We start from the raw sequence: 14,221 nt of genomic DNA on the forward strand, positions 1-14,221 counted from the left end.
AGCCCTGCCGGGGCCGCAGGTCCCGCCCGCCTCACCGGGAATTCCCTGCACCGGGTGATGGCGGGAGCGAGCGGCGGCGTCCCTGTGCCCGGCAGAGCTCTGGGAAAGGCTCAGAGCCAGGGCTGTTCCTGGGCTCTGACTGCCCCCGGCTCCCTGCCTTCACCCCGTGTTCCTTGGGATGGGCAGATACCCGAATTGGGAAAGGGACACTCGTGTCCCCATCCCAGCGCTGCCACCTCCTCCCAGAGCTCCCCAACCCGCTCTGGGTTTCCTCGTGGGTTTTCTGCTGCTTTGGCTCCTCTCAGGGCGATCGGTGCTTGCTCGGGACATTTTCTGCTGCTGCTGCTGCTGCTGCGGGTCAATCCAGGCTTACACCGAGCAGGAAATAAAACACTGGAGGAGCAGCAGCTGCGAGGAGCCTCTCCCCCTGTTTAACCTCAATCCAGGAGCAGGCCAGCAGCGTTTTCCTGCTCCCCACAGCTCCATCCCCTCACAGCACAGACCGTGGCCAGCAGAGCCGCTCCTCAGAGACAGGAACTCGCCTCCAGCCCCTGGAAGAGAAGAAGAACAACAATCACAACCTCGGCAAACCCTCTGAGATGGAGCAGGGCCGTGCAAGGGCCGCCCTGAGCCTGCCCCAAGCAGTGCTGGGGGTGATGGAGTGTGCTGGATTTTCCAGCTTCCTCCAGGTCCTGCTGCCTTTACTGAATCAGGGACCATCCTAAAGGAATCCCAGCTCGTTTAGCCCCATTTTGCCCAATCTGTTCCCGGGATTTTCTGAGAGCAGCTGTGATCTCAGCTGGGATGATCTCTCCTGTTAGTCCAGCTCTGGATCTGATGATGCCCCTGTTCCCACTGCCCCACACCTGCAGCCAGTGGGGTTTGTGCTCTGGGGAGAGCAGCAGCAGCAGAAGAGCAGTCTCCCAAGCCTTATTATATTTTAAAATGTAATAACAGCACAAGATGTCTATTTTGGTAGACAGAACAGATCATTTCTGCAAGAGGCCCATAAATCTCAAGCAGAGGGGAAATAATTTGGCCAAGGTCACGTTAAGGCAAAATATTAAAATAGAAAAAATAAATCTAAATAAAAAGCAGTTTAGAGCTGGACTGAGGCACCATCTCTGCTCTAAACCTCTCTCCAAGCCTGGGAATCCTGTCCCCCCTGCCCTGCTGTGAAAATAAAGAGGAGAGAGAGCATTACAGCATTACAGCATGGGGCTGAGACACACGTGAGGGTCTGGCTGAGTGGAGAGACCAAGGCAGAAGAAGGACCAGGAACCCCAGCAAGGCCCCTGGCAGGACCTGCCCCAAGTTCAGCCCCTCACTGTGCAGTGCAGCCTCAGGCACTCAGGACATGGGACTGGGGACAGGCTAGGCTGTCCTGATGTTGGCAGGGGTTGGGACACACCATTGCAGCACTGATGAGGAAAATCCTGTCACTTCCTCACCAGCAGCTCCTCCATCCCATTGCATCCATCAGCAGGGCTGTGCATCCCAGCACGGGCACAGAGGACGGGGAGAGGCTCAGATTTGGCAGGACCTGGCCCTGAGCACGGTGTGTGCCCAGCTTTGGCACTCCTGTGGCACTCAGGATATGGGATTGGGGACAGGCTGGACTGTCCTGATATTGGCAGGGGTGGGGAAACACCATTGCAGCACTGATGAGGAAAATCCTGTCACTGTCCTCACCAGCAGCTCCTCCATCCCATCCCATCCCATCCCATCCCATCCCATCCCATCCCATCCCATCCCATCCCATCCCATCCCATCCCTGGCAGTGCCATCCATCAGCAGGGCTGTGCATCCCAGCACAGGCACAGGGACAGGGAGAGGCTCAGCTTTGGCACAACCTGGCCCTGAGCACGGTGTGTGCCCAGCTTTGGCACGGTGTGTGCCCAGCTTTGGCACCACCTGGTTCCCAGCACGGGCAGCGCTCCCTGTGGCACCGGAGCAATCCCCGCCATCCCCGGAGCCACCGGCAGCCCGGTTCGGTAGAAACGCCATGACAAAAGCGCATCATTAAAGGACTCAGAGCCTCCCCTCAGCCCTCAGCGCTGCCCCAGGGCCGTGGAACGAGCCAGGACCCCGCAGGGCGGGGGCTCGGCTGCCAAGCGAGGCGTCCCTGGCAGCTCTGAGCGCCCCTGGCAAAGGGAACACGACAAAACTGCTGCTCGTAGCCTCTGGCTGCTTCCCCGGGCTCGCCTGCCAGCTCCCCGCATGCCAGCGGTGCCAATCCGTGCCCTGCCCTGCCCAGGGGCATCCCCACAGGTGACCCGGGCCAGGCACGGGCCGGGCACGGTTCTTTCTTGCGCTGGTGAGAAGGAGGCGGCATTGAGCAGCCTCCCCCGAGAGCGCTTTCCTCTCCCCTTTCCTCCTCCTGCACAGATTTCATTTCTTCTATCGCTCCCTTCTTCCCTCAGCGAGATCAAAGGGATCCGGGGAACCGGCGCAGCTCGGCGGAAACGGCGATTAAAGGAGAGGGGGAGGAGGAGGAGGAGAGGAAGAGAGGCTGAGGAGCAGCTGGCTCCGCGCAGTGTCCGGGCAGGACGGGCCGGGCCGGGCCGGGCAGCGAGGGCGGCACCGGCGGCTCCTCCGGTACCGGGGCACCGGGGCTTCAAGACACCGGCGGCTCCTCCAGCCGGGGCACCGGGGGTTTCTTATGCCACGGGCACCGGGGGCTCCTCCAGCCGGAGCACCGGAGCTCCTATGGCACCGGGGGCTTCTTCTGTCGGGACCGGGGCCTCCTCCGGCACCGGAGCACCGAGGGCTCCTCCGGCCCGGCCACCGGGGGCTCCTCCGGCACCGGGGGCTACTCCTGCCGCGGGACCGGGGCACCAAGACACCGGGAGCTCCTCCAGCCGGGGCACCGGGGGCTTCTTCTACCGGGGGTACCGGGGGTTCCTCCGCCCGGGTCACCGGGGCTCCGCTCGCGGCTCCGCCGGGCTCCTGCTGCCCCCTGCCGCCCCGGCGGGACGGGACCGTGCCCGTTCCTGGCCGGTGGCCGCTCGGAGACCCCAGCTCGGGCTCCATCCCTGGTGTCCCCATCGCTCTGAGCGCCCAAACCCCACGGGCCAGCGCTGCCACCTCCGCCCGTCCTGGTCCATGTCCCCCCCACATCCCCGGGGGGAAAAGGGGCTGCCCAATCCCACCCGAGGCCGCGATGGCATCGCTGTCCCCCAGCACATCCCCGAGCCGGGGCCACCTCAGGCTCATGTGGCCGCAGCATCGCCCGTGGCGGCCGGCCAGGGCAGGGGATGTTCGGGGGATGTTTGGGGGATGTTTGGGGGATGAGTAACATCCTTCCTGCCCGCTCCTGGAGGCTGCTGCAGGCACAGAGCGGCTCAGCCCCTTCGCCCGCCTCTCTCAGCCGCGGAAAGGAGCCAAAAAAGCGAGGAGGAACTCGTGTGCCAGGGAGAAGGGAGGGAGGGAAGGAGGGAGGATGCTGAGGATGCTGCGTGGCACGGTGGGAAGCAGCCAGGAGGCGCAGGTTGGGGGAGGCAGCTCCAGGCCCCCTCCAGAGCAGGGCTGCGAGCCAGATCCCGGCTGCGTGCTGCCAGAAGCGGCTTATTTTGGAAGGGAGGCGCGTTGGCAGAGCCCAGGGTGTGCGTGTGGAGCTGCTGACGCTGCCGGGGAACAGGGACGGCTCTCAGCGGGTCCCTGCCGTGCCTTCAGCCCGCGGCAGGATCTGCCCCAGCACAAGCAGGGATTCCTTCCCGGCTGCATCCGCAGCTCCTGAGTCACCCCCCGAGCAGGGTGGACGCTCAGCACATTGCCCAGGGCTCACCCCGAACGCCAGAGGGGCTTCCTGGGACTCGCCAAACAGGATGGACGGAGCTCCCGACAGCTCTGAGCCATCCAGCGGGGGTCAAACTGGACAAACTGGAGCCTTGAACCAGGAAAGAGGCACTCAGGGCTCATCCCAGCCCTGGACTCTGCTTCCCTTCCCCTCAGCTCCTCAGGAGCCCAACCCAGCCTCTCCAGGAGCTCAGACCCTCCAGGGAAGGGAAGGAAGCTGCAGCAGCACTGAGCAGGTCTAGGATGGATCCCAAATTTCACCAGGGACCTGCTCTGCCTTCCCCAGGAGCTCTGGGGCTGAGGAGCCAGCACAGGCTCCTTGCCAGCAGCCCTGTCCCTGCAGAGACGGGCCAGGGAGCACACCTGGAGCAGGCATCTTTTATGGAAAATCCTTTCCTTAGGATTTTTCCTCCTGAGAAGCTGAGAAGCCTCAGGAACAAAATGTAAACAATGATTATCTGCTGCTGTGGAATGCAACAGGTGCATCTGTGATTGGTCTCATGTGGTTGTTTCTGATTAATGGCCAATCACAGAGAGTCCGAGCCACAAGCCTTTGTTATGATTCTTCTTCTTTCCTTTTCTATTCTTAGCCAGCCTTCGGATGAAATCCTTTCTTCTATTCTTTTAGTATAGTTTTAATATCGTATATATCATAAAATAAGAAATCAAGCCTTCTGAAACATGGAGTCAGATCCTCATCTCTTCCCTCATCCTGGGACCCCTGTGAACACTGCTACAAGTGGTGACCCTGAGTGAGGAACATTCCTTTTCCCTAGTTCGGCTGTCTCGGACTCTCTGGTCAGCCACAAGTTTTTACTATCATTCCATTCCTTTCTATTCCTTGCTAGCCTTCTGATGAAATCCTTTCTTCAATTCTTTTAGTATAGTTTGAATGTAATATATATATCATAAAATACTAAATCAAGCCTTCTGAAACGCGGAGTGAGATCCTCATTTCTTCCCTCACCCCTGTGAACACCATCACGCACACCTGGAGCGGGCAGCCGTGCCTGGACAGGGTTTGGGAGCTCCTGCAGCTCTCACATGTGGCTTGGCATGCCACGAGTTTGGTCAGGTCTCAGCCCATCCCCGAGCAGGGCACAGCTGCGAGCCGGGGATGCAGAGCCAGCCCTGCCCTTGGGAGCACCACACACTGCAGCATTGTGGCCTGGCTGGTTTTTCCAGAGCTGCATCCAAGGGGCGCAGTCAGATCTGCAGGGAAGGGAGCAGGCACGCTCCTGGCTGGGCACGGGAGCTGTCGAGGCAGTGCCAGGAACTGGGGCAGTTGCTGGGCACCACAATAAACCAAAGGAAAAATCAAGCAGGCAGCTCCCAAACCTGGGCTGTGCCTCCAGGAGCTGCTGAGCCTCTGCAGGGCTTTGTTTGCAAACCCTGGCGCTTCCTCCAGCTTTGTTTCACACCGACAGACATTAAAGAACCAGCCTGGAGGGCTGGGATGGGGGAAGGACCCTGGGAAGTGGTGGTGGTGGTGGGGAGAAAGCTCTGGAGGAAAACAGAGAAGCAGCGTCAGGGAAAGGGAGTTCCCTGCACGCAGGGAGGTTGTTTTTGATCAGGGCTTGTCTAGACTGGAGTCACCCACACTGCACAAGCACAGCAACAGCACGCAGTCAGCCCGGGGCTCCCTCTGATCCCAGCAGGACAGAGCTGCACTCAGCGTGGGCAAGAGCTGACCCTGGCGCTGCCCATCGCACCCCAAAGGGACTGGGGCACCCTCAGGCCTCCAGGTGCTGCCTCTCTGTCCCTCATTCCTTCCCTGTGCGCCCAGGACCCCCAGGCTGGCCCTGTCACCTGTCCCCAGCCCCTGGGCGGCAGAGGGACACCGGGCAGCTGCTCCAAGCTCCCAAATCCCTCCCTGCCTCCCCCAGCCAAGGAGCTGCAGGCACACACAGCGTCACTTTTTCCAAGAGCCTCTCCCTGCTTTCCCTTCCCTCCTCCCTCGCAGGGCTGGGGAGTGCAGGAGGCTCCTGGATCAGGGCAGCACTGTCAGAGCTCAGCACATCCCTCTGGGTGCCCAGGGTTGCCCAGAACCCTGCCGGGGAGCTCAGAGACCCTGGCACGCAGCCCAGAGCACCTGGGGATTTGATTTTGACCCCTGGAGCAAGCTACCAGCTTTGTATGAGGACCTGAAAGTAACAGAAGTTTATAGTATAATTATAGTAGAATAATAAAATTATCACAGATTAAAAACGTAGATTTTAGGATTTTTGGTATGGGGGTTATGGGGACAAGATGGAGGGATCTGGGCATGTCTATCCTTTCTCCTCCTTCTTCTTCTCCATTTTCTGCAGTGATGTTGGCACTTTGGGACTGGTTTAGAGTAGAAGTGCACTGTCTAACACAGGTGGTGGGTATTGGGAATTCAGTGTAAATATGTTATGTGTAGTTTGTAGTATAAAAGGACAACACAGAGAGTGCCTGTGGCTGCCCTGCTGAGCAGACCTCAGCTAGGCAGAAAGAAAGTTTTATAGATAAGAATTAATAACAAACTCAAGAGCGAAAAGTGAAGAGTCCAGACTCATTTTTCAGACCCATGGGCTGAAGGAGAGACACAGCACCAGGATGGATCTGGCTGGGATGGGCTCTTGGAGCCCCATGATTTCCACAGCTCTTCTTCAGCTCCAGCACAACCCCTGTGAATGGTGAATGTGACATCTCACAGGCAAGGAGCACCTGGCTCAAGGTCCAACCCAACTGGGAGAGTGGCTTAGCAGCCCTAGGAGCTCCCTCCTGTCACAGACATCTTTTATGAAAAATCCTTTTCCTAAGGTTTTTCCTCCTGAGAAGCTGGGAGGCCTCAGGAACAAAATGTAAACAATGGTTATCTGCTGCTGTGGAATGCAGCAGGTGCATCTGTGATTGGTCTCATGTGGTTGTTTCTAATTAATGGCCAATCACAGTCAGCTGGCTTGGACTCTCTGTCCAATTCACAAGCCTTTGTTATCATTCTTTGCTATTTTATTCTTAGCCAGCCTTCTGATGAAACCTTTTCTTCTATTCTTTTAGTATAGTTTTAATGTAATATATTTCATAAAATAATAAATCAAGCCTTCTTAAACATGGGTTCGCATCCTCATCCCTTCCCTCATCCAAGAACCCCTGTGAACACCATCACACCCACCTACAGCTGAGGGGCTTCAGACACCTTTCTCTAGGAAATAAAAACGCCAAACACTTAAACCCATCCACTCCAAGGCCCGGGAGCATCCATGAAAAAAAAGAGAACAGGCCTGACACAGACATTCTTTAAGGATGATCTAATTTAAAAACAACATCATAATGAAAATGCATGTACTTTAAAAAGAGACCCACAGCACTGCAGTGCTGGAGGCAGCCACGTGTCAGTGATGGGACTGCTCTGTACCCATTGCCCCCGCTTTCCCAGGACATTTGGACAGCTCCACATCCCCATTTTTATTTTCCTTTACCACAGAAAATGTCTCCCCTAGCCCCGCCACACACCCTAAAGCATCAGCAGAAGCTGCAGGAGGGACAAAGGCTGGAGCAGCAGCTCCTTGCCCAAGCCAGGCGTGAAGCAGGCAGGGGGCAAACAGCTCTGGCTCCCAGCACTGCAGAATTGGGCACAGCCAGGGAAGGGCCTGCCCAGGCACCCTCTGCTCTCAGCAGCTGCTGGCGGGCAGGGCTGCTCTTAAAGGCAATCAATGGAGCAGAGAAGAGCTCTGGATTGCTTTAATCCTTTCCAAAACACTACAGCTAGCCCTCCTGCTTCCTCTGTGCCTGTGAGGATTTGTACTTGTGTATGGCTGGATCATTTGACAGGGACAACGCACACCGGGCCCAGGCAGGCTCAGCCTTCCCACCCCAGGAGTTTGCTCCTGCGCTCTGCCAGCCCAATAAATCCAAAATCCACCCCCATGTGCCACCCTCCCCTCCCTCCCTCCTCACAGAGGGCTGGGACAGCAGCCTTGGGGTGTGACTCAGGTGCACAGAGGGGGAGGACATCCCCTCCCCACGGGCAGGGTGCTGGCAGCACCATGGGCACGTGGGAGCAGGCAGGGCTGTCCCACCCGTGCAGTGTCAGTGTCAGTGCCAGCCAGAGGCACCGGAGCCAATGGTGAAGGCAGAGCCAGCTGTGCCCAGAGCCAGCTGTGCCCAGAGCCAGCTGTGCCCAGAGCCAGGAGCACGGCAAAGGGCAGGGCTGGCTCACGGGGCTCCCCTGTAGCTGTAGTGATTGTGGTCAGGGTCAGTCAGGGTTAGGGGCAGGCTGGGTTTGCGCTCCGGGTCCTTCTCCTCGCACTGCCGGGGCAGACGCTGCTTGAAGAAGTCAGAGACGTAGTGAACCTGGAAAAAAAAAATGGTTTGGGGACATTTGGTCAGGCCAGGCAGGAGCTTATGAGCTCGTTGTAGTGTGTTTTTATACTTTGTAATAGTTTTGGTTTTGTATCCCCATATTTTTCCCAAATGTACCCCCTCCCTCTACCAGTGTGATCCCTTCCCTTTGCTGAGATCACCCCCAAATCCCACCCTGGCTCTCTCCCTGACTCAGCATCCCATCCCCTCCATCTAGAGCTTTCCTCCAGGACATCAAATGATTACTCAGAGGCCAGGGGTCAGCCCCCCAAGTGTTACCCCATACACTGACCTAAATGTCTATTTCCCAGTATCCATACCTTAATTTTTCTTATTGGTCAGTAAATGTTATCTGCTTTATGTTCCCATCTCCTTTTAAAATGCAACCTTGGCACCTCTCTGGAGGCTCAGCAGGAGCCCCCTGAGGTGTGGGAGCTCCCAATTTGGATTAACCCCTGCTAAGAGTCAGCCCTTTTGTCCTCTCCTGGTGTCTCTTTTGCTGCAAAGGTGACCAGCCTGGCTACCCTCAGGGCACAGAGAGTGTCCCCTGCTGTGTGCTGGGGTTCCTGAGGGGCTCCCAGAGGCAGGAGGGACAGGAGGCTGCAGAGGGACACTCACAATGAGGACGGCAATGAGAGCCCCCTGCAGCAGCCCCACCAGCACGTCGCTCCAGTGGTGCTTGTAGTCGGACACCCGCGTGTAGCCCACGTAGATGGCGAAGGCGATGAGGAGGAACTGGATGGTGGGACGAAGCAGCCGGGCCCATTTCCCCACCAGGCGGGCCTGCACGTACAGCTGGGGGGCAGAGAAGGGAGGATTCACCCAGGGCAGGGTCAGCAGCCACCCAGGGATGGGGGGTTTGGGGTGTGGGAGATGCGGGGGCTCCATGGCACAGCACTCACCGCCAGGAACATCATGCAGTACATCCCAAAGGAGGAGTGTCCCGAGTAGAAGGACAATCTGTGGGGCAAAAAGGGAAGGGTGAGGCCATGAGTGAGTGTAGCCATGATATCTGCTGAAAAATCCTTTCTTTAGGATTATTTCTCCTGAGAAGCTGAGAGGCCTCAGCAACAAAATGTAAACATTGATTATCTGCTGTTGTAGAATGCAACAGGTAAATCTGTGATTGGTCTCATGTGGTTGTTTCTAATTAATGGCCAATCACAACCCAGCTGTCCAGACTGCCTCAATCAGTCACAAGTCTTTGTTATCATTCTTTCCTATTCTATTCTTAGCTAGCCTTCTGATGAAATCCTTTCTTCTATCCTTTTAGTACAGTTTCAATATAACATAGCGTATATTATACACTATATATTATATTATATATAGTATATATTATTATAGATGTATATATAATATATACATATATATATTATATATATAATATATACATATATGTATATATAATATGTATATATTAAATTATATATATAATATATACATATATGTATATATAATATGTATATATTAAATTATATATATAATATAGTAGAGTTTTAATATAATATATATAATAAAATAAATAAAAATCAAAATCAAATAAATTAAATAAAAATCAAGCCTTATGAAACACGGACTCAACATTTTCATCTCTCCCCTCATCCTGTGAACAGCACCACAAGCGAGCCCCCAGCTGGTCCCCACAAGACCCCTGCCCACTCCACAAGCTCTGCCCTGCACCAGGAGAGTCTCAATTCCCATCTGGGGCTGCCAGTGCAGGTGGAAGAGACCCATCCTGTGTCACCCTGGCTCACCTGGACTCGGTGACATTCCTGCTCTCCCCCTGGCACACGTTCTCCAGCTGCACATAGATGGAGCAGTTCACCTTGGACCAGTCAGGGTTGCACACAGCCAGGAAGTTTGGCCTCAGACGGCCGATCATGTACTTGGCCAGGTCAGTCAGGGACTGGCTGATGGCTCCCCCGAAGAGAAAGGTGCCAACCACCTTGTAGAGGGCAGCCAGGTAATTGTTGTACTCTGATTTGGAGTAGAGACGCTCGGTGTAGACCAGGTATGCCTCCCCTGATGAGATCTGCAGAGAGCAGTGGGGAGAGGTGAGGGCTGGGGGCTGCGAGCTGTCACAGACATCTTTATGAAAAATCCTTTCCTTGGGATTTTTTCCTCCTGAGAAGCTGAGAAGCCTCAAGAACAAAATGTAAACAATGACTATCTGCTGCTGTGGAATGCAACAGGTGGATCTTTGATTAGCCCATGTTGGATGTTTCTAATTAATGGCCAATCAGAGTCAGCTGGCTCAGACAGAGTCTGAGCCACAAGCCTTTGTTATGATTCTTCTTTCTTTTTCTATTCTTAGCCAGCCTTCTGATGAAATCCTTTCTTCTATTCTTTTAGTATAGTTTTAATGTAATATATACCATAAAATACTAAATCAAACCTTCTAAAACATAAAGTCAGATCCTCATCTCTTCCCTCATCCTAAGACCCCTGTGAACACGGCCACAATGAGCAGCTCCCAGGGGTGCAGGATGCTCTGGCTCTGTGGCAGAGCATCCACCCTGGCATCCATGTGCACAGGAGCCCACAGACCCTCTCTCCATCCCATGGGATGTGGCTCTTCCCACTCCAAACCAGAGCAGGGCTCAGCTGAGGGTGTTGCTGCCCATCCAGAGCTCTGGAGGAGGCTCTGCTGAGCCCCCAGATACAACCTGACCCTGTCCTGGAGGGAAGGGGTGGCAGCTCCTTACAATGATGACAGTGCAGCTGATGGTGACCCCGGCCATGAGGCCGTGGGTGATGGTGTCGGCCTTGTAGGGGTAGCGGATGGAGTCATCGTTGCAGTAGAAGCCTCGCTTGTAGGGGGAGTTCACCAGAGTGAGGATGATGAAGGGCAGAGACGCTGCAAGGCACACAGAGGTGAGGGCTGGGGACAGCAGCCAGCACGCATTGCTCACCCCTAAGTCTCTGCTCCTCGATGCCAGGGAGGGATCCCCCCAAAGATGAAGTGCTGAGCCACCTGTACCCAGGGCAGCAGGACCTGAACCCACCAGCGCGCTGCCCCGAGAGCGATAGGGCCCTATCAGAGCTCCCAGATGCCTGCAGCACCCAGATACCACAGGGGACAGCCACAAACGGGCACCCACGGAGCCCCCAGAGCTGCCCCGCTCCTCCCCAGGCACAGCAGGGGCAAGAACGGAGCCTGTGCCCTCTCCTCACACTGCCCAGCCTGGGGAGACAGAGCTGATAAAATTAACGAGCGCAGGCGTCTTGTAAACGTGTTTTATGGCAGGGAAGGGCCCCCAGATGGTCCCACAGCAGCTCCAGGAGAGGCAGCACTGGGGGATGCTGAACATGACCCAGTCCAGGCACAACAGGACTCCACTGCACTCTGCTTGCTCCCCTCATCCTCCTGTCAGCCTCTCCTCTCCCCCAACTCCTGCGGGCTCTGCAGAGAGGCTGCGCTGGCTGGGTCAGCCTGGACAAGGAGGATTTTCCACCCAGCACGCTGGAGCCCCAGCCAGGACAGAACTATCTCCTGTGAGCTCACCCAGGATGGAACAATCCCCGAGATCCAGAGGGGTTTCGGGGTCTCTGTGTGGCATATCAGGCGCGCCAGCCCCTGCCCCATCCCTGCTCAGGGACAGCCAAGGACGAGCGCAGGACGCTCCCCAGGGAAGCGCCCCCCCCCCCTCCCCGGAGGCCACCTTAGGCCGGGCTCCTCTCCCAGTTCCGCCTTTCCCGGTGGTTTCCGCCTCCCCTTGTTCCTCCGTCTCCCGGGAGCCCGCACCTTTGTCCCCGCCCGTCCCCGCTCCCACCGAGCGAACGGGAGGGACCGCGGGGGATGAAGCACCGGGGGCTGCCCCGCCACCCCCGCCGGGAGCACGGAACCGGCCCCAGTCCCTCCTCCCTCCCCGCACACCTCAGACGTCCATTTTCAGCTCAAATTAGACACCAATTTTCCTCCCGGATAATTTCATCCTCCAAAAAAAGCTCCCCTAAAAATATAAAGCACCGGCCGGCCCACGGGAGGGGAAACCGGGACCCGGCCTGTGCCGCCGCCCCGCAGCCGGGGAAGCTCCAGCCGCGATCCCGAGCCGGGCCTTTATTTTTAGTCCGTCTTAATTCGTTACTTCCTTGCACGGCACTTTTAGAAACATTTACCGGCACTGGAAGGAGCAGAGGGGGTCCTAAAGGGGCGCTCCGCACCCACCGGCCCCGCGGAGCGCCGCGCTCGGCGGCGGGCAGGCGGCCAGGGCGGCGGCGGAGCCGTCCCGGTGCCGCCCGAGCCGAGGGATCGTCCCGGACAGCGACAGACCGGGCTCCCACCCTCCTTTGGGACCGTTCCCGGAAAAGGGAACAGCCCCGAGAACCGGGAAGGTCCCGGTTGGGGTAGGGCGGGAGGCGCCAGCACCGCCGGTGGGTCCCGGTGGAGGCCCGGAGCACCGGATACCGCCGGGCAGGTGGCGGACCCCGGGCAGAGCGCGGCGGCATCGCGGAGCCCCGGTACCCCCGGCGGACCTGGCCCCAGCCCAGCCCCACCGGAGCCGCTCCGGAGCCGCCCGCGGCGGGCAGAGCACCGGCACGGAGCCCTCACCGACCGCCAGGCACAGCACGTCGAGCGCCACGAAGACCTTCCTGCGCTCCATCCCGCAGCCGCTGCGGCCCCGCGGCCCGGCCCCGCGCCTCACATGGCCCGGAACGGCGCGGGCCCGGCCGGGAGGTAAAGTCCGGGCGGGGCGGGGCGGGGCGGGGCCCGGTGCCCCCGCCCAGGGCCGGGGCGGGGCGGCAGCGGCGGGCCCGGGGCAGGTGTGGGGCTCGGTGGGGCAGGGACCCCTCTGGAGCCAAACCCCGCTCGCTCCCCGCCGGTTCCTCCGTTCCCGTTCCGCTGTTCGGCCCTCCGGAGCCCCCCGGTGCCCACCCCGCCTGGCCCGGCTCCCTACCGAGGGGAAAGGGGAGAAGAAAGCGAGCGAGGCCGCTTCGGGATCTGCCCGAGTCCCATCCGCCTCGGGGCTATGTCCCGAGGAGACAAAAAAGGGGCAAAAAGGAAAATTCTGCCCCTGAAATGCGCTGGGTGCGCTGGCGGGGGTCTGTACAGATGGGACAATCTTGGACAAAGCGGCTTGGTTCGGTGGCGAGATGGGTTCCTGAGGGGAAGCAGGGATGTCCAGGAGCCTGTGGATGCAGCACGCACCGGGGTGAGCACACAGAGTGAGCTGATTTAGCCGCTGAGATATTGAGCTGTATTTCCTGAGTTTCCGACGTCCTGGGGGCTCCCGGTGCTTCCCGTTGTGTTTGGGGACATGCTGAAACCCAGAACGGGGACAGGAGCAAGGGCTGGAGCGCAGCAATTCCCCGCTGGGAGCAGGGACTGCCGCATCCCGGCTGTTTGCTCCAGGCCGGATGTCGGGAAGGAAACAAATAACACAGAAACCACCCATGGCTGATAATGCGGGTGATTGAAGCGCGGCTGAGCGGCCTGCGCGGAATGTCAAGGCTGTTTGTGGGAAGCCGAGAGAGCTGGGAATACTCTCGAGTTCCAGGAGAGGGAACAGAACCACGGAGCGGCTCTGTCACAGCTTTCCCCTGCCCTCATGTGCCCCGGTGCAGCTTCCCTCGGTGCCGCGGGGTTGCTGGCACACTGCTGGGGCAGGATTTGCCCCACACACGCTGCAGACCCCGAGCAAACAACTGAGAGCCCCGAGGAAGGAGAGCTGGGGGGGTGCCCAGGCCGTGTCGAGGATGTGAAGATTAAACGCTCCGGGCCGGGCCACCGTGGGGACACAGATGTGACAGCGGAGCGGGACCGGGCCGGTCCCGGGGGTGTCGCGGGGCCGGGGCGGCTCCGGTGGCTCCGGGCGGGTCCCGGGGGGCGCGGGCGGGCCCGGGCGTGGCGCGGTGTCGCCCTCTGCTGTCCGAGTCCCGCCGCTGCAGCCGGGCCCGGGGGCGGCGGAACCGGCCCGGATCTGCCCCGGATCCCGGAGAAATGCGGAATTCAGCCCGGAGCCTGCCTCGGATACCGGAGGGCTTCGGAATCCAGGCCTAACCCAGCCCCGGAGCCTGGGGGGCGGCAGAATCCAGCCCGAACCGGGCCCCGGAGCTGCGGAATCCAGCCCGGGCCCTGGGGAACTGCGGAATC

At 58.5% G+C, this 14,221-nt stretch overlaps 2 protein-coding genes across 4 annotated transcripts in view; both read right to left on the bottom strand.

Annotated features, from left to right (window-relative positions):
• SHC2 (SHC adaptor protein 2) overlaps positions 1-14,221 on the bottom strand; it is a 75,400-nt gene that overhangs the window by 8,186 nt on the left and 52,993 nt on the right. The gene's annotated exons all lie outside the window — the stretch shown is intronic.
• PLPP2 (phospholipid phosphatase 2) lies at positions 7,888-12,800 on the bottom strand. Of its 3 annotated transcripts, none has more exons than XM_054291096.1 (6): positions 12,684-12,800; positions 10,833-10,984; positions 9,882-10,159; positions 9,030-9,087; positions 8,746-8,922; positions 7,888-8,118 (listed from the first exon to the last, which is right to left on the bottom strand). In XM_054291096.1, exons 2-6 carry the CDS (start codon positions 10,866-10,868, stop codon positions 7,981-7,983), a joined length of 687 nt encoding a protein of 228 aa, XP_054147071.1. In that variant the 5' UTR covers positions 10,869-10,984; positions 12,684-12,800; the 3' UTR covers positions 7,888-7,980. The 3 variants fall into 3 exon arrangements, with proteins under 3 accessions (XP_054147071.1, XP_054147070.1, XP_054147072.1); XM_054291095.1 differs by having other exon boundaries at positions 12,680-12,800; XM_054291097.1 differs by lacking the exon at positions 12,684-12,800 and adding an exon at positions 12,247-12,326.

This window comes from Melozone crissalis, unplaced genomic scaffold (assembly GCF_028551555.1).
Source record: "Melozone crissalis strain CALT ecotype California unplaced genomic scaffold, PUWL_Pcris_2 ptg000088l_1, whole genome shotgun sequence".
NCBI lineage: Eukaryota > Metazoa > Chordata > Aves > Passeriformes > Passerellidae > Melozone > Melozone crissalis.